This window comes from Plecotus auritus (assembly GCF_963455305.1).
Source record: "Plecotus auritus genome assembly, chromosome: X".
Classification (NCBI taxonomy): Eukaryota; Metazoa; Chordata; class Mammalia; order Chiroptera; family Vespertilionidae; genus Plecotus; species Plecotus auritus.
Window position 1 is genome coordinate 133731248 of NC_137784.1, and position 23166 is coordinate 133754413.

At 40.1% G+C, this 23166-nt stretch overlaps 1 protein-coding gene across 2 annotated transcripts in view; it reads right to left on the bottom strand.

Annotated features, from left to right (window-relative positions):
- CLIC2 (chloride intracellular channel 2) overlaps positions 1-23166 on the bottom strand; it is an 80041-nt gene that overhangs the window by 12863 nt on the left and 44012 nt on the right. The window contains exon 1 of one of the 2 annotated variants that reach the window (XM_080653715.1): positions 6047-6516. The exons of the other annotated variant lie outside the window; for it this stretch is intronic. Coding sequence (XP_080509841.1) covers positions 6047-6103 — 57 coding nt within the window. The 5' untranslated portion in view covers positions 6104-6516. Of the gene's footprint in view, positions 1-6046; positions 6517-23166 lie in introns of those variants that run through there. 2 annotated transcript variants of the gene reach the window in all.

Here is a 23166-nt window from a genome sequence, read left to right on the forward strand (position 1 = left end):
TTGTTCTCTTGAAAAAATTTATTTTACTGTTGAGAGTATTACAGATGTCCCCCATTTCCCCCCTTTGCCCTCCTCCACAGGCCTTCCCCCCGAGGCCTTCACCTGTCTATTGTCTGTGCCCATGGGCTGTGCATATATACATATAAGTTTTTTTTATTTATCTCATCCAGCCCTTCCTCTCACCTTCCCTCTGAGATCTGTCAGTCTGTTCCATGCTTCCATGTCGATGGTCTTATTTTTTTTGTCAGTTTATTTTGTTCATTAGATTCCACATGTAAGTGAGATCTTGTGATACTTGTCTTTCTCTGACTTATTTCACTTAGCATAATACTCTCCATGTCCCTCCATGCTGTCTCAAAAGGTAAAAGATCCTTCTTTTTCCATCTGCATAGTATTCCATTGTGTAAATGTACCACAACTTTTTTACCCACTCATCTACTGATGGGCACTTGGGCTGTTTCCAGATCTCAGCTATGGTAAATTGTGCTGCTATGAACATAGGGGTGTATACATTCTTTCTGGTTGGTGTTTTGGGTTCCTTAGGATATATTCCTAGAAGTGGGATCACTGGGTCAAATGACAGTTTCTATTTTATGCAAATTATGCCTCAATAAAATGTATTAAAATAGAGAAGTTCAAAAAGAGGAACAAAAAGCCCCTCAAATAAATAATTATGAAGGGTTTGCAGACATTGCAATGACAAAGGTAAGGGTATGGACATGGAAGGAGGTGCCTGAGAGATGGTGAGGAACGAGATCACTGGAGGGGAAGAAGTCAAGGATCTGAGGACCATAGTATTGGAAGGGTTATCTGTGTAGATATTAAAATCACCAAGAATTAAGAGTAGTGTTGGAGAGAGTGACAATGATCCAGGAGCTTAAATCCTTGAGAAATAAGGGAGAGTGACCAGGGGTTTGAAAGTCTACTATAACAAGGAGGGGTAGTGAGTGGTGTAGTCAGATTTTCTGAGACTCAACCTAGGTATTTCTCTGGATGGGGGTGACAGAATGGTCTGAAAACAGGAATGAGGAGCAAGAATACCTAAAGGAAACCCACCCTATCTCCAGGCACAGTGGTAAGAGGAATGAGGAAGAAAAGGCAGCCCCTTCTTGAGAGGGTTATAGCTGATGTAGTGTCCTTGTGAGAGATTCAGGTTTTAGACACCTCAGTCTTGCCTGGCCAGCAAACTTGCCATAGCTCAGTGGTGAGTGTCAACCTATGAACCAGGAGGTCACGGTTCGATTCCTGGTCAGGTCACATGCCCAGGTTGCAGGCTCAGTCCCCAGTGGGGGGTGTGCAGGAGGCAGCCGATCAACGATTCTCTCTCATCATTGATGTTTCTATCTCTCTCTTCTTCTCCCTTCTTCTCTGAAATCAATAAAAATATATTCAAAAATAAAATAATAAAATAATGTCTCAAAATAAATTCTTTCCCTGTTCTTTACTCCACACACTGACCTACTTTTTCTTTAAGGCTCCTAATCCAGTGAAAGTCACTATCATTTGGTATGGACTGAATTGTGCTCCCCTCGATTCATATGTTGAAACTCTAACATTCAATGTGATTGTATTTGGAGGTGAGGCCTTTGGGAAGTAATTAGGTTTACATGAGGGCATGAGGATGGTTCTTATGTTGGTATTATGCCTGAATAAGAAGAGACCAAAACACACACACATTATCTCTCTCTCTCTCCCTCCCTCTCTCCCTCCTTCCCTCCCTCCCTCCTCCAGTTCAAGAAGGCAGCCACCTATAAGCCAGGAAAAGAGTTCTCACTAGAAACCAACCATGCTGGCACCTGGATCTTGGACATATAGCCTCTATAACTGTGAGAAATAAATGTCTGCTGTTGTAGCCACCCAGTTTATGGTATTTTGTTATGGCGGCCTGAGCAGACAAGACATTATCCACCCAGGTGACCAAACTAGAAACTCGTTAATAATCCTTTTGTTTCACTCTGAATATTGAATCCAATACTAATTTTTGTCAGTTTTTACCTATCAATATCTCCAAATAAGTTCAGTTTTCTCATTTTCCATGGCTATTATGTCATTCATTCATTCATTCAATGTTTATTTCATGCTTACTATGTTCAATGCTAGCTTTCCAAGTCCAACCCATCAGCCTCTCTCATCTCTTGAATCTATATTTCCTCTTTTGCCTCAGTCTGTAGAAGAAAATAAAAGCGACTTCATCTTCCAGCAGCTCTGATCTGTCATTTCTACTAGTACTATTAAGGTCCGAGAAGCCATGGGCATAATTCTAGTTTTTAGGTAAATTTTCCTTTCCTTGGCAGTGGGTGCGACAGAGAAAATCATGTTTATTGTTGCTCTTTGTGATGTCACGAAGAGGTATGGGAAATAGCCACCAATCTTGGCAGCTGATTTCTTTTGTAACAGAAGTCAGACTGAGGATGCAGTCACAACTGCTGTTAGTGAGTGGAAACATGATTAGGGGTGGGAAGCAGGAAGAAAAATGGCCTCTGATAATAGATACAGCAGGAAGGGTGGACCGCCTTTGGCAAAAGGAAAGGCAAAAACAGTGAGGTGGTGGTGGGGGGGGGGTGGGAAATGCAGCAAAGTTTTACAGGAAAACTGTAGGGTTTTTTATTGTTTATAATATGCTGATTTAAAGTGCCATCACATACAATTTCAGGATGTAAATTTCCTAGCCTGATTGATGAATTATCTACCTCTTAAGTGTCGTTAGCTGGCAAAGCCAGGACATGGTCATTCACCGAAACAACTTATTTCTCTTTGTGTTTGTGATCTAAGTTTCTAACCATAAAAAATAATAATAGCCACAATACCTGACATTTATTGTTAACTATGTTAACAACTCCTCTGTTTTATGTATTTATTTTATTTAATCCTCATGTTGAAGATGATCTTGTGTGGTAGGTTCTGTTATTACTCATGTTTTACAGATGAGGAAATTGAAACTCAGAGAAGCTGACTTGCTTAAGTACCCTCATTTAGACAAGAGTTGATGACATATGTATTCTTTTTTATAAAAAAATATGTTTTTATTGATTTTAGAGCGAGGGAGAGAGGGATAGAAACATCAATGATGAGAGAGAATTATTTATCAGCTGCCTTCTGCACTCCCCACACTGGGGATCGGGCCCACAATCTGGACATGTACCCTGACCTTCTGGTTCATAGGTCAACACTCAACTACTGAGCCACACCAGCCAGGTGACATATGTACTCTTTTCATGTAGCAAATCCAGGACTATCTACTCCAGAACTTATATTCTTTAATGCTGCTTTCTCTCACCTAACAGTTTTGTTGGATTTTAAAAAAATAATTGGTTGTTATGATAGTTCTAAGAGAGTTCGAAAATGGTCTGAACATTCAGAGAAGAGTATCATCTCTTTCTTCTTTCCCACATAGACAACATGTTTTAGACAAACATTACATTCAGAATTTCAGCCAAATGTTAGATGCTATAATGTTATGTACAGACCTACTAAAAGTTAATTTTAGACTGTTTGGTAGAAAACACAAAAACTTCGTTTAACAATGAACAACAAACCAATACGATAAATGCTGCAGTTAGATAAAATAAAATGTGTTAGAAAATCTTTTGTTTTCAGTATCTGGATATAAATCTTTCCCCAAATCATACAGAGCTGAAAGGCAATGTTTCCTTGACTATATGGAACACATAGGTGGTGTGATATAAATTCTTAATTATGATAGGGAAGTGCTTAATCTCTTACAGGAATCTCATCAGGGCCTGGGGAAGAAGTTGTGGTAGGGTTTTAAAACTACAACCAGAGGTATCTGGGGAAATCACAGACTCATTTAATCTTTAGAATGATACCTCATTATCTATAAATGAGATACCACGGGGGAGAGCAGTGCTTTTAAAAGTTACTCATCAATATTTTTCATCCCTCTCAATTTCTGTGTCCCCTTCCACCATCTTCTATAAAACTTCTAGATATCTGAGGATCACATCTTAAAGCAAAGCAAAACAGAAACCTGGACCAGATGATATTCAAGATTCTTCCAGTAAATCTTTCATCTGTATCAGTGTCATTAGATAAGCATATACCTAAAGGATTCCATTTGATGAAATTCTGGAAAAATTTTCGAAAAAGCTTGCCAAGTGGAAAACAATTGAATAAGATTAGACATAGCTATTTTATTTTTTAAATTAAATTAAATTTAAATTTCCCCATCACCTTTCATCCCCTCTATGCCCTCTACCACCTCCCCGCAACCTCCTTCACCCCCGCAATCACCACACTGTTGTCCACACGCATATTTTAAGGAATTGGAATCCTGTAATTCACTGGCCATGTGACTTTGCACAAAGTTAGTTTCTCTTTGCTTTAGTTTCTGTATCCATAAAATATGGTTACTAATAAACCACTTAGCGCAGTGCCTGCCATATAGTAAATAATAAATGTTTAGTTATTTTAACCTGAAAGTTAATATTTAATTCAACATTTGTTCATCCAATATACCGTATGCTTTCCTAACTTCTCCTGTCCAGATGACCACCCAAATATGGGTAATCTATGAAGATAAACACACAGATCAATGGCAATGACTGGTTATGGTGTGATTCGCTAAAAGAAACACTTTTGTTATCCTGTGAAAAGACATGACCTCTGGCTTGGAATTGGTAGATGTAAAAGGCCAGTTAGAAAATTAAGGCTTATTTATATAATTTCTGAGCAGTCACATGTTTTGCTAGAATCCAGAGATAGGACAAGTAGTTCTTATGCTCCATGGTCCAGCAAACATTTGTTTGGATTGCTTTGCAATGCAAGAATTCAAGGGTTTCTCTGCTATGATTTTGAAAAGGCAGGTTGATTATGTCTTTGGTGGATATATACAACCAGTTGTTAAAAATTTAAAAATGATTGGGAAAATATTACTTTGGCTAACTGAAGTTTAAGCTAACATTTGGTAAGCATACATTATTTTACGTCTTTGTATGCCATCATGGGGCTATATAGTTTTAGAGGGAAGTTACTTATACTTTATTGCCTGAGCTTACTTATCTAGAAATGGTGACAATATTACTACAATAATGGGTACTATTACCACTATTATTACTGATCTACTACCACTACTAATACTATAGCTCCTGAGTTGTTGGTAGCACTAAATGAGACAATATATGTAAGTTGTTCAAAAGCATCATGCATGATATAAGAGTTTGTTGTTACCATTAGCATCCTGAATACTTCCAGTAGTCAATGAAAGTATAGAGAACAAATAGTTAACATAAGCAAGGATTTAGGAAATTATGTAATTTCTACTTGGAATAACCCACGCACAATTAGTTCTCTTGATGAGCTAATTTAGAAACACATGTTCCTTTCTCCTGCTTTAGGGGTTTTCCAAAGGGCTTTTCTGAAAAGTTAAGGAAAAAAAAACACATACACACACACACACACAAACCAACATCACCAAGGCAGACCATAAAGAGGAAACGTAGCCTTCTGAAATGCCTCCTTCTCACATAGCAGGCACACAGACTCTTGGATCTTTTTCTCCTATAATGTCCATGTGAGCCTGCTGTGATGTTTGTCCATTGCGGGAGAATTTTAGAAAGCTCTGTCTGGGCCATGTGTGGGAATGGGGCTCTCTGGCTATTCTTGCACCTCTTCTCCCATTCAGGCCTTCTAAAACCTATCGCATAAAACGCAGAGTGTGAGAGCTGGAAAACTCTTATAGATCATTTTGTCAGCCTCCTACCTTGTATAGATGGAGAAAGTGGAGAGGGAGGAAGGGGTTTGGCTAAGGTTACATAGGAAACTACTAAGAATACAATTCAGTTGCTCTAACTACCAAGCAGTCTAGTGTTCCTTCCACTATGTCTCTGTGCCTTTTCCAGGTGAGATGTTTTCCTGTTGTTATTTAAGAACAACCAAACACCCAGGCATCCTGGGACTCAGAATAGAAATACAATTACAAAATTCTTTCCTATCTCTAGCCCAAATGTTGCCCTTTTAAGATGAAGCTGAGGCCCAGGGTCAAGAAAGAAAATATTCTGTAGTCTGTTATTATAGCTAGAAAACTTACCTTCACAAAAAGCTCAATCTCAGGATCTGCTTGAATGTTGGGCCTCAGGCCTGCCATCTTTCTGTTTTCACTGCTAGTTGGCAGCCCCTGACTCCTGCACAGCCCACAGCACTTGTGAACTCCTTTCTTCCAGTTTCACCCAAAGGCTCAAATACAGTTGGTGCTTTAAGAGAACAGTCCAGTTTTTAATGGACTGAGTCAGAGCTGGGGCCAAATTTTCTTCTCAAGAGGTGGGAGGCAGAGAATTCTAGATGCTTGAGAGCACCTCTTGAATTTGTTTTCCTTCTTCCTCTTGACCTATCATTTGAATCAAGGAGGAGCCAAAGGGGTGTGTTTAAACTGGCTAGCTAGCAAGATGAGGGTGTTTCCACCGAGGTTTCAACGTCATGAGTCAGCAGAGGAGAAACAAACACACACAAACACACATGCAGTTCTGGCTTCTATATATCAAGTACACCAGATGTTCTCTCAAGCCTCCCTTTGAGTCCTGGGCTCTATGCCCAGAATATGGCCTCTTATTACTGTTCCTGTAGCCTGACAGCAACAGAATGCTCTTCCAGGAAAAGGACCAGAAATGACTTGGGTTTTCTCATTGAAAAGGATGTTTATCTAACAATACTGACTAAAAGGGGGTTAAAAAAGTGTACTTCATCAAATGTCCCCACCCCCGATTCTACTGCTTCCACTGTGAGATTTCCCTTCTGGGTTGCAAATTTCACTTCTCTCTTCTTAACCAGGGAATGTTCGCTGGGCTGGTTGAGTCTGGGGGCATCTTTTGAGTGTCCCACCGCATTCCTTATCTGGGAAGTGTGGACTGGGACGGATCACTTCCTCGCTTTGGCATCTGTGTTAGGAACCACAGGCAGTTGTGTATCTCTGCTTGGCAACCCTGGGAAGAGCAGTAAAATATCCAAACATCACTCAGCGACTGCAGTGTTTCTAGCAGCTGTGTTTTCTGCCTGCCAGGAAGGGGGTGGTGCTGGATTAATGCACCTTTTGGGGAGGAAGAGTCTCTTTCTGATTAGAGCCAAAGTGAACATAGATCCACCAGTTGGACACCTTTGTGACCCTCTTTCTGCATCACCAAACGTACCCCCTGCTCATGTGGGCTGTACATGCACCTGCCATTGACCTCATGTGAAGAATTTATAGAAGAAGAGGCTCTTGACAAAACCCCATCTGTGCACACTGGCAGGTTCTGTGTAAGGAGTGGCTGATATGCAGGTGGGTGTCCTTCAGGGCACGGGACCTGATGATTTCCCAAACGGCTGATAAATGAGAGGGAAATTGTGGTAGACGTCTGCTGAGTCATCCTGGAGGGTGAGTCTAGGACTGGCTGTTTGGCAGGACCTGGTGGATGCTTTGGTCATATTTTTACTCTGTTCATTCATTCTTTTATTCCAAAGACAATCAATAAATGCTTACTTTGTGCCAGGATGCTGATCCACTCACTGCGATTGGCAGCACGGGGGACGGTAAGTTTGGGAAGACAACAGGAATTCAATTTTAAGCATGCTGAGTCGGAGGCATCCTCACTCTTCCCCATTCCCTGAATCTAATCAGTGCAAAATCTTGTCACTGCTGCCTCCTGGATATTTTTAAATCCCACCCACTTCTGTTTGCCCCCCACTGCTACTCCAGATTTCAAGCCAGAATCATTCTTTTTTGGTGATTTAAAAAATTTTATTTTAGAAGATCCAAATCATTGCTAGGCCCTCAGTCCTCATGGGAAAACCACCACTCCCACCATCACCACAGCAGCAGCAGCACCAACAACATGCAGCAGCCCAAGGAGCTCTGTATCATGCCTAATAAACTGTCAAAGTGATGAACTATTTTTCTTTATTTTATTTTCCCATCACCATTCCCCCCCCCCCCCCATATACCTCTTCCACTTCCAGACCCTTCCCGTCACTGTTGTCCATGTCCACAAATTCTTTCTCTTCTTTTTCTTCTTTTGCTCAACCCATCCAAACCCCCAACACCCCTTCCTACTAGAGCTGTCTGCCTGCTCTCTATCTATGAGTCTGTCTCTATTTTGTTTGTTAGTTCAGTTTGTTCATTAAATTCCACATATAAGTGAAATCATATGATACTTGTCTTTCTCTGACTGGCTTATTTCACTTAGCATAATATTTTCCAGATCCATCTATGCTGTCGCAAAGGGTAAAATTTTCATCCTTTTTAAGGCTGAGTAGTATTCTATTGTGTAAATGTACCACAGCTGTTTTATCCATTCATCTACTGATGGATACTTGGCTGCTTCCAAATCTTTTTACTCTGCTTTTCAGGGTATTTAAAATCTTGTTTGGAGATATAATTTACATACCACAAAACTGACTCATTTTAAGTGTACACTTTTAAGGATTTTTAGTAAATTTGTTGAGTGGTGCAACCATGACTACAGTGCAGTTTTAGACATTGCCATCACCTCAATGACATCTCTCTCTTACCCATTTGCAGTTAATCCCTGTTACCTCTCCCAGCCCCTAGCAACTACTAATCTGCTTTCTGTGCCTATGGATTTGCCTATTCTAAATATCTATACTAATAAAAGGGTAATATGCAAATTGGTCAGGATGCCTTCATAGTAATAACTCAACAGCAGGCTGCATGGGGCGTCTATACTAATAAGGGTAATATGCAAATTGGTCAGGACGCCCTCACAGTAACTACTGAACAGCAGGCTGCGTGGGGCGAGCAGGCCGGCAGAAGGGGGCAGTGACGGGTGACCAGGCCAGCAGGGGGGGCTGTGAGGGGAGACCAGGCCAGCAGCGGGGGGCAGTTGGCAGCAACCAGGCTGGCAGAGGGGGCAGTGAGGGGTGACCAGGCCAGCAGGGGGGGCAGTTAGGGGCAACCAGGCTGGCAGTTGGGGGCAGATGGGGGTGACCAGGCTGGCAGGGGTCAGTTGGGGTGACCAGGCCGGTGGGGGGGCATATGGGGAACCAGGCCAGCAGGGGGGGCAGTTGGGGGTGACCAGGCTGGCAGGGGGAGGGGAAGTTAGGGGTGATCAGGCAGGCAGACAGGTGAGCAGTTAGGAGCCAGTGGTCCCGGATTGTGAGAGGGATCCCAGATTGGAGAGGGTTCAGGCTGGGCTGAGGGGACCACCCCCGTGCACAAATTTTGTGCACTGGGCCTCTAGTGTTATATAAATGCAATCATACAGTATGTGGTCTTTTGTGACTTGCTTCTTTTACTCATTATGATATATATATATTGAATGGCCAGGTTATTATGATCTCTGAACACATAATAATCTGGCCACTCAGTGTATATCTTATATAATAAAAGGCTAATATGCAAATTTTCCCCTCGACCAGGAGTTCGACCAGCAGGCAGGCTGGCCAACTGCCCATGTCCCCTCCCTCTGGCCAGGCTGGCCAGACCCCACCCATGCATGAATTCATGCACTGGGCCTATAATATATATATATATATATATATATATATATATATATATATATATATACACACACACACACACACACACACACACACACACACACACACTGAGTGGCCACATTATTATGTGTTCAGAGATCATAATAATCTGGCCACTCAGTGTGTGTGTGTGTGTGTGTGTGTGTGTGTGTGTGTGTGTGTGTATATATATATATATATATATATATATATATATAAATTTCAGAGAGGAAGGGAGAGGGAGAGAAAGACAGAAATATCAGTGATGAGAGAGACTCATTGATCAGCTGCCTCCTGCACTCCCCCACACTGGGGATCCAACCCACAACCCGGGCATATGTCCTAACCAGGAATCAAGCTGTGACCTCCTGGTTCAAGGTTGATGCTCAACCACTGAGCCATGCTAGCTGGGCCTCATCATGATGTTTTCAAGGTTCATCCATATTGTAGTATGTATATTACTCTTGATGGCTGAATAATGTTCAGTCATATGTATATATCACATTTTGTTTATCCATTCATCAGTTGATTGTTCCCATCTTTTTTACTACTGCGAATAGTACTGCTATGAACATGTGCATGCAAGCTTTTGTTTGAATACCCATTTTCAGGTCTTTTGAGTATGTACCTAGATATTGAATTTTTGGGTCATGTGGTAACTCTATGTTGAACTTGTTGAGTAACTGCTAAATTATTTTCCACAGTGTCTGCACCATTTTACATTCCTTCAATCAATATATTAAAATTCAAAATTTCTCCACATCTTCACCAATACTTGTTATTTTCTATTTTTGGTTTTCTTTTTAAAAATTATAGCCATCCTAATGGGTGTGAAGTGGTATCTCATTGTGGTTTTGATTTTCATTTCCTTAAAGACTGATGATGGTGAGCATATTTTAATGTTCTTATTGGTCATTTGTATATCTGATTTGGAGAAATATCTACTCATGTACTTTGCTCATTTTTAATTTGAATTGTCATTTTGCTTTTGAGTTGTAAGAGTTCTTCTGGATACTAGACTCTTATCAGATATATAATTTACAAATATTTTCTCCCAGTCTATGGCTTGTCTTTTAATTTTCTTAATAATATCTTTTAAAGGGCAAAGGTTTTGAATTTTTATAAAGTTCAATTTATCATTTTTTATGGGTTGTGGGTTTTTTCTGGTGTTGTATTTAAGAACTTTTTACCTAGCCCAAGGTTATGAAGGGTTTTTTCCAATATTTTCTTCTAAAATTTTAATAATTTATATCGATTGTCTTTTTATTCTGTATTTTATTAATTTTCGCTTTGATTTTTATACGTTCTTTCCTTATAATGATGTTGGGCTTCCTTTATTCTTTTTATAGTTCTTTAATGTGTAATAATAGATTGTTTATTTGAGATTTTTATTGTTTCTTGAGATAGGTCTGTAAACTTCCCTCTTAGTACCACTTTTGCTACATTCCAAAGACTTTGGTATGTTATATTTTCATTTTCATTGGTCCCTTGACTTCTTTTATTTCTTCATTGACCCAATAGTTGCTGGGTAGTATGTTGTTTAATCTCCACATATTTGTAATTTTTTAAAGTTTTCTTCTTGTAGTTGATTTTATAGTTTCACACCATTGTGGTCAGAAGATACTTGATATGATCTCAATCTTCTTAAACTTATTAAGAGTTGTTTGTGTCCCAACATATTTTCTATTCTTGAGAATGTTCCATGTGCACTTGAAAAGAATGTGCATTATGACACTTTGGGATGAAAAATTCTGTAAATATCTATTAAGTCTATCCGGTCTAATATGTCATATAAGGCTGATGTTACCTTGTTGAATTTCTGTTTGGATGAGTTATCCATTGTTGTAAGTGGAGTTTTAAAGTATTCTAGTATTGTGTTGATGTCTATTTCCCCTTTAGGTCTTTTAATAATTGCTTTATATATTTTGGTGCTCCCAAGTTGAGTGCATATGCATAAATAAATGTTATGTTTTCTTAATATATTGTTCCCTTTATCCTTAGAATATCCTCTTAACTTTTTTGTTTTTAAGTCTATTTTGTCTGATATAAGTATGGCTACACCATCTTTTTTCTTTAAAAAAAGGTGGGTTTTTTTTGTTAATCCTCACCCAAGGATCTATCTATCTATCTATCTATCTAGCTATCTAGCTAGCTATAGATATATATGGATATATATAATTTATATATTTATATATATTTATATTCATATGTATATATTAGAGAGAGAGAGAGAGAGAGAGAAACATTTATGTGAGAGAGACACATCGATTGGTTGCCTCCTGCACACAGCTGGACCAGTGCCAGGGATCAAGCCTGCAACCAAGGTATGTACCTTGACCGGAATTGAACCCGGGACCATCCCAGCCAACTCTATATCCACTGAGCCAAACCAGCTAGGGCCCATCTTTTCTCTTAATACCATTTGCTTAGTGTACCATCTTCCACCCCTTTAGTTTGAGCCTATATTTGTCTTTAGCTCTGAAATTGGTTTTCAGAAGGCAGGATATATTGGGATCTTGTCCATGCAGCTACTCTGGTATTTAATTAATGAGTTTATTTTATGTAAATTTAGACTGATTATTCATATGTGAGGATTTACTACCACCATTTTATCTTTTGTTTTCTGATTATCATGTACCTCCATTGTGTCCTAAAATTTTTTTTTCCTTTTTATTGAATTTATTGAGGTGACACTGGTTAACAAAATTATACAGGTTTCAGGTGTACAATTCTACAATGTATCATCTGTACATTGTATTGTGTGTTCACCACCCCAAGTAAGTCTCTTTCCATCACCATTTATCCTCCTTATACCCTCCTCCACCTCCCTCCACCATCCCCCGGCAATCAACACACTATTGTCTGTGTCTATGAGTTCTCTCTCTCTAATCCATGTGTTTGGTGCTTTTCTATGATCTTTTTCTTTGTTTCCTCTTTTTTATGTTTTATGTCTCAGATCTGGATTTTTGTTTTGTGGTTACCATGAGGTTTGTAATAAAAAATTTTAGATATAATAATTCTTTTTTTTTTCCCGAGAGCATCTTATCTTCATTTACTTACTTAATTTCCATTATTTCCCCCTTTCCTTTTATGTTTTTATTATAAAAAAATTATCCCTGGCCCAGCTGTGGTGGCTCAATAGTTGAGTGTCGACCTATGAACCAGGAGGTCATGGTTTGATTCCTGGTCAGGGCATATGCCTAGATTGCAGGCTCCATCCCCAGTGTGGGTCGTGAAGGAGGCAGCCGGTCAATTATTCTCTCTCATCATTGATGTTTCTATCTCTCTCTCCCTCTCCCTTCCTCTCTGAAACAAATAAAAATGTATTTAAAAAATTATCCCTTTTTTATGTTGTGCATTCATTACCAAATTGAAGTAGCTATAGATATTTTAATTTTTTCTTTAACCTTTATTGTATAATTAAGTGTTTACATGCCATTCTTTTCTGCTCCTGCCTGTTTGTCATCTTACTCAAAGTTTTGTGTATTTTGCCTTTTTTTCAGGTAGAACAGCTCCTTTCAACATTTCTTATAATGCAGGCCCTGTGTTGGTAAATGCCCTCAGCTTCTACTTGTCTGCAAAAGCCTTTATGTATCCTTTATATCTAAAGGATAACTTTGCTGTATATATTAATTTTGGTTAGTGTTTCCTCTCTTTAAATATTTTGAATGTATCATTTAACTCTCTCCTGGTCCATTGGGTTTCTGCTGAGAAATCTGATGATTACCTAATGGGGGTGTGTGTGTGTGTGTGTGTGTGTGTGTGTGTGTGTGTTACTGTCTTTGTTCCCTGACTGCCTTGATAATTCTTTTTCATCATTAACTTTTGACAGTTTTAATAGAATTTGTCTTGGAAAAGGTCTTTTGTGTTGAGAAAATTAGGTGTTTTGTTAGCTCCTTGTACTTGAATGTGCAGTTCCTTCCCCAGGTTCGGAAAGTTCTCATTAGTTATTTCTTTGACTAGGCTCTGTTCCCTTCTCCTCTTCTCCTTTTGGGATACCAATCATCCTTATATTTCCCTTTCTAAAGAAATCAGCTAGTTATTGTATAGTTCATTAATTTTTAAAAAATTAGTTCTCTCTCCCCTCCACCTGAATCATTTTTAGATTTTTATCTTCCAGCTTGCTAATTCTCTCTTTCATATGGTCTGTTCTAGTTCCAATACATCCTTAATCTTATTTACTGAGTTCTTCAGCTCCAAGATTTCTGGGTATTTTTCAGAGTTTCAATCTCTTGGTAACATATTCCTTCTGTTTATTATTTTTATTCCCAATCCCATTGAACTGCTTTTCTGAGTTTTCTTCGATCTCATTGAGTTTTTTTCATGACTGCTATTTGGAATCCTCTAGATCACAATCCATGTGTTTGAGTTCAGTTTCTGGAGAATTGTCATTTTCTTTCTGCGTTACCATGTAACCTTAGTTTTTCACGGTGCTTGATGGGTTGTTTCTCTGTTGGCATGTTTGAAGCAGTGAACACTTTTCTTATTTAGGTACCATTGTGATTTTAGCAATTCATCAGGTTGGTAATTAGCGTTCTTTCTTTACGTCTTCCAGTAGATGGTGCTATAGTGCAAGTTTTTGTTTTCTCTTACCTGCACTACTTGCACCTCCAAAGTCCCAGTGCGGGGTAGGGGTGCACTCTGTGGCCCTGGTAGTCAACCTGTGGGTAATTAGGGTGATGGGTCTCCTGGTTGTTGGAACATCATCACCATGGTGAGGAGATGTGGCAGGTGGGAGGAGCCAGGTTTGCAAGCCTTCTGTGCTGCTGCCTGGTTCCCTATGGCTGCTAGCACCATGGCAAATCTTAGACTTATTTCTGCTGCTAGGGGGCTCCGCCATCATTGGGGGAGGGAGCCAGATTCTCTGGCATTGACTCTGCTGCTGCCCATCTTACCCTTCATGGTGAAGTGGTGTTGGGGATCCTCTAACACTACCGTGGTCACTGGGATCATGGTAACAGTCACGGTGTTTGAGAAACTGTGTCTGTGGGCATTGTCCCTATTCCTCCCCCCACATCCATCCTTCTCCCATGCATTCCAGTATGCTCAAATTCAGATGCGCTGATGCGTGGATCTCTCAGGGATCCTAGTGTGTTGTACAGAGAAACTCTTGTTGCATTATAGATGTCTGACAAGCTGCAGACTTATGGGGAAATACTAAGAGGGTGTCACACTTTGTCATGATGCTGATGTCACACCCATCCAGGTTTCTTTTTGTTAACATTTGCATGCTATGCCTTTCTCATCTCTTTACTTTTAATCTACATAAGTTTATATTCTAGTTGGGTTTATTGAAGATACCATATAGTTGAGTCGTAATTTTTAACGCAATCTGACAAGTTCTTTCTACCAGTGTATTTAGTATACTCATATTAGAAGTTACTAATATAATTGGATAAACATCTATCATATTTGTAGCTGTTTTATTTTTATTGTAGGTCTGCTGTGTTATTTTCCCTCTTTTCTTGCCTTCTCTGGTTTTAATTGGGCAATTTATATGATTCCATTTTATCTCATCCATTGACATAATTTATGCATCTTTTCTTAAACTAGTTCAGTCATTATCTTGAGTTTCCAATAAGTAGTCTGTTTATTTTCCAGTAATATTATACCACTTCTTGTGTAATGTAAGAATTGTATCCGTTTTTTTTTTGTGCCATTGTTCTCCTAGATTTCATTTTTCATGTTATAAACAGCCCATATATTGCTACCATTAATGCTTTAAACAAAGGGTTATTTTTCAATACCCTTAAAATGAGAGAAATAAGTTGTATTTTACATTCCTTTATATCATATACAAAGTTGTTCATTTCTTTGTGTATATCCAAGTTTCTAAACTCTATTGTATTTCTTCTGAAAGAACTTCTTTTAACATATCTCGCAGGGTAGGTATGCTGACAATTCTTTTAGTTTTTGTTCATCTAATAAGTATTTCTTCTTTATTTTTCTAGGGATATTTTCAATTGGTATAGAATTATGGGTTCAATTGTTCAATAATTTAAAAATGTAACTCCATTGTCTTCTTGCTTACATGGAAATTCCCTAAAAAACACATGAGAATAGCTAGATTAGTTTTATAAATAGTTTGCAAACATCAACAAAACGCCCTCACTTTCTAAAAAGTGTTTTTGCAATTTCTCTAATTTTACTTGTTGCAAAGGTAGAAGTTTTGTGATAGAAGGAAATCATCCTATTTAGCACCCTTTCCTTCTTACTGCACTCTTGCAAAATACCAGTCAGTTGTTACGATTAAAACCATTTCATAGGACATGTTCATATCACTGCCCCAGAGAGCTCCTGGGCATCTTAGGAGATCCACTCACAGAGCCAGCTGGTTACTTAGCTCAGCTCCTAGTTGTGATTTCAGGCAATGTCTTTGTCCTCATCTCTGTAGGCCTGCAACTCACAAGAGCCAATGACCCTGATAGACTTGGTAGTAGTTCTTTTTCTGTCAGATATGCATTCAGGAGTTAGTGGGTTTTGGATAGTTTGATGCTAGTCTTTGGCTTGAAGCAATAAGCCTGGCTTTTGTGCTTCATCTTACTCAAGTACTTTTGGAATGTTATACTCTGCAGGAGCTCATCTTCTTGCTATCAGTATTTGCTTCCAGTCTACAAAGCCTGCCAATTCAACACAAACAATGTTCTTTTGTCTTGGCCGTTCATTTTTTATTTTACCTGTTAATATTTTTTTCCATCATTGCCATGTGTTTGGAGTGGCAGGCTTTCCATAGTATGAACTCACTGTACCATCTCGAATGGGAGGTCGATCAATGTAAATCTTTCCCATGTGGATTTTACTCTTCCCTAATTCCGTAAATTTTTTTAAAAAAATATATATTTTTATTGATTTCAGAGAGGAAGTGAGAGGGGGAGAGAGATAGAAACATAAATGATGAGAGAATCATTGATTGGCTGCCTCCGTATGCCCTCCACTGAAGATTGAACCTGCAACCTGAGCATGTGCCCTTGACTGGAATAGAACCTGGGACTCTTCAATCCACAGGCTGATACTCTATCCACTGAGACAAACTGGCTAGGGCCATAATTCCCTAAATTTGGTTTGCAAAATATGACTGCATGCTTTCTTGACAATTCAGGCTTATTGTTATGACTTCATTTTTGTGCCAGGCTAGGAAGCAGTATAAAGTCTTAGCTTGATTAATAGAATTCAAGCTTTCTTTCTGGACAAAAATAATCAGGCATCTTTTATGATTGTGATAAATCATCTTAACACATTGTGCACCAGTAGTTTTATTGCTAGCTTTACCCAGTGGCCAGGTAAGTTTCTATTGAACGAGTACAAAAAACTTTTTACAAAGTATCATACTTTAAAAAGATATTAGTGAGGTGCGCTGCTGGACGCAGGGCTGTGGTGGGTGTCTCTGGCCACTCCCTGCCCCACTGCCCCAGAAATAAATCTTGAAAACCAGGAGCAGAAAGCTAAGAGAGCTACTGGGATTCTCCCAACCCTTCTCCTTCTTCTCACACATGGAAATCCTTTCATGGAAAGCCAATCTTAAATATTTCTGCTCATTGGAGAGGACAAAATGGCGGTAGAATAGATGGATGTGTCCCGAGCCTTGTCCCGGAGCAGACAGAATGAGCAGCTGAAACAAATAACGTCCACCCCAAATTGGCAAAGGAGACTCAGCTGGTGAGACAATTTGCAGCCAAGAAGGGCAGAGGACCCCTGGAGAAAGCCCAGGGTGCTGCGACCATGCAAATAGCAGACACGTGGGCAGCCTGCTCCTATCCGAGGAGCAGCAGCCCACCCCAGGCTGAAGAGCAGCAGGCTCACGTGGCCTGCCCCTGTCCAAGGAGCAGCAGCATCACAAGCAGCCCGCCCAATCTGAGGAGCAGCAGCCGCACGCAGCCAGCCCCCACCCAAGGAGCATCAGCCATGTGAGCAGTCCGCCCCTGTCCAAGGAGCAGCAGCCGCATGCAGCCTGCCCCTGTCCGAGGAGCAGCAGCTGTGTGAGCAGCCTCCCCCCACCAGCCAGAGGAGTCACCACTGCTGTGAACAGCACCTACCAGATGAGCCACTGCCAATTGAGGTGCAGCCACTGCCGCGACTGCCCAGGGAGCAACCGCAGCCTGAGGAGCCACGGCCACCCAAGGAGCAGCCACTGCACGAATCAACATCTAGATCCATCAGTGAGATAAAAAATGGGTAGACAAAGAAACCCCCAAAGGAAAGAAAAGGTGGAATTGCCAGAAAAGCAGCTAAGTGAAACAGAGGCATGCAATATGTCAGAAAAAGAATTCAGCATAAGGGTCATAGAGTTCATAAACTGGATGGAAGAAAAAAATCAACACCTTATGTAAGAATCAAGAACAAATGAAAAGTGATATAGCTGCAATAGAAAACACCATGGAAAGTTTCAACAGTAGACTAGGAGAAGCAGAGGACCAAATTAGCAAATTAGAAGACAGGGAAGCAAAACACACCCAAACTGAACTGCAATTGGAGAAAAAAATCAAAAGACAGGAGGAGAGCCTAAGGGAGCTATGGGACAACATGAAACGAAACAACATACGAATAATAGGGGTGCCAGAACAACAGGAAGAGGAACCAGGGTTAGAAAACCTATTTGAAGAAATAATGTCAGAAAACTTCCCTGAGGTGGGGAAGAAAAAAGTCACAGAGGCACAGAGAGTTCCAAACAAGATGAACCCGAAAAGACCCACACCAAGACACATCATAATTACGATGGCAAATGTTCAGGACAAAGAGAGAATCTTAAAGGCTGCAAGAGAGAGACAGAAAGTTACGTACAAGGGATCTCCCGTTAGATTATAAAATGATTTCTCAACAGAACACATCAGGCCAGAAAAGACTGGAAGGAAATTTACAAAGTGATGCAAAGCAAGGGACTGAATCCAAGAATACTCTATCCAGCAAGGCTGCCATTCAAAATTGAAGGGGAAATAAGGAGCTTCACAGACAAAAAACGGCTAAGGGAGTTTATCACTAACCAAGCCAGCAATGCAAGAAATGCTAAAGGGATTGGTGTAAAAAGAAGAAATAAAAAGGGAAGAAGGAACACAGGCACAAAAAATAAAAATGGCTACAAACAAGTACCTATCAATAATAACTTTAAACATAAATGGACTAAATGCTCCAATCAAAAGATATCAAATGGCTGAATGCATAAAAAAATGAACCATATATATGCTGTCTACAAGAGACCCACCTCAGAACAAGGGACTCACACAGACTGAAAGTGAAGGGATGGAAAATATCTTTCAGGCAAATGGAAATGAAAAAAAAAAAAGCTGGGGTAGCAATACTTATATCTGACAAAATAGACCTCAAAGTGAAGGCCATAAAGAAGGCCACTTCAGCAAGATGGCGGCATAGGTTAACACTTAAACTGCTGCCTCACACAACAATTTCAAAACTACAACTAAAAGACAAAATATCTATCACCCAGAACCACGGGAAAGCTGGCTGAGTGGAAGTTCTACAACTAGAAGGAAAGAGAAAAGAGCGTTGAGACGTGCACAAGTGCGGAAAAGCTGAGGTACGGAGGCACACGATCCGGGCTGGTGGCAGGCTTTGCTTTTTTCAACCCGAAGGGAGACAAGCCCCTGATTACTCTGAAATCCAGTTTCTGGGGAGACGTGGGGGACCCAAACTCCTATGGGGAGAAGCTGGACTGTCTGCCATCGGGTCGGAAAGTGAGGGTGGCTTGCTTGCAGAGCTGTGCACAGGAATAATTGTTTACTGCACTGGGGCGTGGGACACGGGGACGCGGTTGGAGTCACAGAGCCAGCTAACTGGCAGCCATCGCTGTTTGCCATGCCCTAGCCTAGTGACGCCCTGAGACCCCGCCACGCACAACCTACAAACCCACCCAAGCTCCAAGCAGCAGCTTTAGCATATGAATGGCCTGCCCTACCACAGCTTAACCTAGCAAACTTGCAGCTTGGGTCAGACAGCTCCAAAACCTCCAAACCCCAAGCAAAGAGGAGAAAACTGTAGTTCTCACTGTAGCTCCTGCTGGGTGGCCTCAGACAGTAGCTGACCTGCACCTCATTGGAGGTCCAGAAGCCAGTGTACCTAGTGGTCAGTGTGAGACACCAGATTTCAACTCCTCACATCCATAAGTGACACATTCAAGAGGCAGACTCAGTGAGCACCAAAGGCCCACTGAAACAAGTCCTGCACCATAAGCGTGTCTCCAGGGCAGCAGTTCTTCCATTATAGATACAGCAGGTCCGCACAGCCAGTTGGCCTGGAGGTCAATTCCTTCCAGTGTACCAACAGCAATCAAGGCTTAACTACACCAAGACTTTGCACTCAGCCCACAAAGGGGTGTACCAAGAGCGTCCACCTCAGGGAATTGGGGAGGCTGAGCTACTGGCCCCTATAGGTCACCTACCACACAAAGCCACTCCATCAACACAGGGAAGCAACAAAATGCAGAGACAAAGAAACATGTCACGAATGAAAGAAATGGAGGAAAGCAGACTACTGGATGACATAGAGTTCAGAACCACATTTATAAGGTTACTCAAGAATCTTCTAAAAACCTCTGAGGAACTTAGTGAGACCTTTAAGGATCTTAATGAGAATATAAAAAAAATGGAAAAGGACCATTCAGAAATTGAGCATACACTGTCTAAAATAAAGAATATACAGAAACTCAACTGTAGATCAACGTACCCCAAGAATCAAACCAAAGATCTGAAATATGAGGAAACAAAAAACACCCAACCAGAAAAACAAAAAGAATCCAAAAATATGAAGATAGTGTAAGGAGCCTCTGGGACAACTTTAAGCGTACCAACATCCGAATTTTTGGGGTGTCAGAAGAAGAGAGAAAGCAAAATATTGAAAACTTATTAGAAGAAATAATGACAGAAAACTTCCCCAACCTGGTGAAAGAAATAGACTTACAAGTTCAGGAAGTGCACAGAACCCCATACAAGAGGAATCCAAAGAGGACCACACCAAGACACATCATAATTAAAATGCCAAGGGCAAAAGACAAAGAGAGAGTCTTGAAAGCAGCAAGAGAAAAACGGTTAGTTACCTACAAGGGAGTACCCATACTACTGTCAGCTGATTTCTCCGCAGAAACTATGCAGGACAGAAGAAAGTGGCAAGAAATATTCAAAGTGATGAACAGCAAGAACCTACAACCAAGATTAATCTACCCAGCAAAGCTATCATTCAGAGTTGAAAGTCAGATAAAGAGCTTCACAGACAAGAAAAAGCTAAAGGAGTTCATCACCACCAAGCCAGGATTACATGAAATGCTGAAGGGTATTCTTTAAGAAGAGGAAGAAGAAGAAAAAGGTAAAGATAAAAATTATGAACAACAAAATGACATCAAATACATACCTACCAACAAGTGAATCTGAAAATCAAGTGAATAAAAAATCTGAAGAACAGAATGGACTGGTAAATATAATAGAATCAGGGACATAGAAAGGGAATGGACTGACAATTCTCAGGGGGAAGGGGGTGTGAGGGGTGCGGGAAGAGATTGGACAAAAATCTTACACCTATGGATGAAGACAGTGGCGGGGGGTAAGGGCATGGGGTGGGGTGGGGAATCAGGTGGAGGGGAGCTATTGGGGGGGGGGAAGAGGAACACCTGTAATAATCTGAACAATAAAGATTTATTTTTTAAAAAAAGAATCGTGGATGGCAACATTAAATATGGCAACATTTAATCAATTTTTATTTTATCATTAATTCCTAAATAATGACTTATAACAATAATTATTAGCAATAGTTAGTTAATTTTAATAGTATTGTTATTTAATAATTGCTTGTAATATGCTTATTGAATTGTTAATTACAATTATTAGTTAATAATTAACTCTGCCATGTTTGTTAATTAGTGAATGCATAAATGATGAAGTGGGTTGTGGGAAGCCGTGGCAAAGGACAAAAAATCAGAGGGAGCAGGCAAGGGAGGGTACTGTTCACGCCGCTGAGCTTCGGAGAGCCGCGATGATAGAGATCTTGGAACTAGAGAAGAGTTTCTCATCTAGGATATGCTCTCTGTATAGGAGTTTTTAAACTTCCAATCATTCTACCTGATTTTTAAAAATAAATCTTCACTTGTGTAGATTTTTTATTTAAAAAAATGATGGCCCCCAAAATGTAATCAGCTGGGGAAATTTTATCAGGTGGATGTTTTCTCCTCTTACGAAATTGAGGACCTGGAGGGTATGCTCTCCCCAGCGCCCAGGAGAGAGCTGGCACCGGGCACACGGGAAATTAACTTGATCTGGAAAGTCAGAGGAAAGAAGGATTCCTATTAGCTTCTCTGGCAATGAGAGGGAGGCCATGCGTGTGCTTTCAGCTAACAGTCTCACATGGATGCCTGCCTACCACATCCTCTCCAACACAAAGGAACAGTGATGCATCCCCCAACAAGAAAATGCGCAGCCATGAAAAGGAATGGAGTCCTGACACATGCTACCTTGAAGGCATTATGCTAAGTGAAAGCCAGCCACAGGACAGAAATTGTATGATTCCATTTGTGTGAGGTACCTAGCGCAGGCAAATCCACAGAGACAGAGTAGCGTGGAGGTTACCAGGGGCTGGAGGCAGGAAGATGGGGAGGAATTGCTTAATGGGGACAGAGTTTCTGTTTGGGAGGGCAAAAATATTTGGGAAATTGTGGTGATAGTTACACAACACGATGATTTATGCCACTGTAACGTAAACTCAAAAATGGCTAAAATGACAGATTTTATGTTGTGTATGTATATCACAATAAAAAATACAAAAATAAAAATGAGTGAAAAGTAAAAAAAAAGGCCACTTCATAATACCAGAGGGATCGATACAGCAAGAGGATATAACCCTGATAAACCCCGATAAACATATATGCACCCTATGCAAGAGCACCCAAATACATAAAAAAAAAAAAAACTCCTGGAAGATATCAAGGGAGAGATCAACAACAATACAATCATAGTAGGGGAATTTAATACACTACTGACATCACTGGATAAATCCTTTAGACAAAAAATCAACAAAGAAACAGCAATCCTAAAACTCACTAGATCAGATGGACTTAATTGACATCTTCAGAACATTTCACCCCAAAGCCACGGAATATACATTCTTCTCAAGTGCACATGGGACATTTTCAAAAATAGACCATATATTGGGTCACAAGCAAAGTCTCCCCAAATTCAAGAACATTGAGATCATATCAAGCATCTTCTCAGACCACAATGGCATAATATTAGAAATAAACTACAATAAAAACAATCCAAAAAATTAAAACACTTGGAAGCTGAATAGCATGCTATTAAACAATGATTGGGTTACCAGCGAGATCAAAGAAGAAATTAAAACCATCCTGGAAACTAATGACAATAAAAACACAACAATCCAAAATCTATGGGACACAATTAAAGCAGTCCTGAGAGGGAAGTTTATAGCTCTACAGGCCTACCTCAAAAAACAAGAAAAAATGGTAGTAAATCATCTAACTCTACAACTTAAAAAATTTGCAAGAGCAACAAGAAAAGCCCACAGTGAGCAGAAGGAAGGAGATTATAAAGATCAGAGCAGAAATAAATGACATAGAGACCAAAAAATCAATACAAAAGATCAATGAAACCAAGAGCTGGTTCTTTGAAAGGATAAACAAGATTGATGAACCTCTAGTCAGGCTCATCAAGAAGCAAAGAGAGAGGACCCAAATAAACAAAATCAGAAATG